General features: G+C 52.6%; 1 protein-coding gene across 1 annotated transcript in view; it reads right to left on the bottom strand.

Moving 5' to 3' along the window:
• Window positions 1-346, bottom strand: part of LOC119582341 (prolyl 4-hydroxylase subunit alpha-1-like) — a 101,297-nt gene that overhangs the window by 8,095 nt on the left and 92,856 nt on the right. The window contains 1 exon segment of the mRNA XM_037930556.1: window positions 57-223. Within this exon segment, the coding sequence (XP_037786484.1) occupies window positions 57-223 (167 nt within the window).

The following is a 346-nucleotide window of genomic DNA, read 5'->3' as shown; positions in this document are numbered from 1 at the left end:
AACAAGAAATCACAAACAGCAAACCAAGCCAGACAAGCCCAACTGCGCAAGCATACCTCTCCAACTATCATCGATATTGTTATGGTTCTGGATGTGTTTCCAGTCCACTGTCAGCCGCTTCATGAGGTGGAAAGCGTGCACCGGATTCCCTGCCAGGCGCTCCATTATCACGTCTTCCGTGGCCGCCCCCTCTGCAGACACTTGCTCGTACTGGTGCAGGTACCTGTGGGGTAGGGGCGAGGGTGAGCGAGGGCGTGGGTTGAGGTAAACTGTGAGGAGGTTGTTTTTTCGGATTATATGTGAGAAGTGTGCATGCATAGTTGGATGCGTAGGCAGACAGACAGAA

Source organism: Penaeus monodon, chromosome 15 (assembly GCF_015228065.2).
Source record: "Penaeus monodon isolate SGIC_2016 chromosome 15, NSTDA_Pmon_1, whole genome shotgun sequence".
NCBI classification, from domain to species: domain Eukaryota; kingdom Metazoa; phylum Arthropoda; class Malacostraca; order Decapoda; family Penaeidae; genus Penaeus; species Penaeus monodon.
This window is presented reverse-complemented; position numbering and strand designations above follow the sequence as displayed.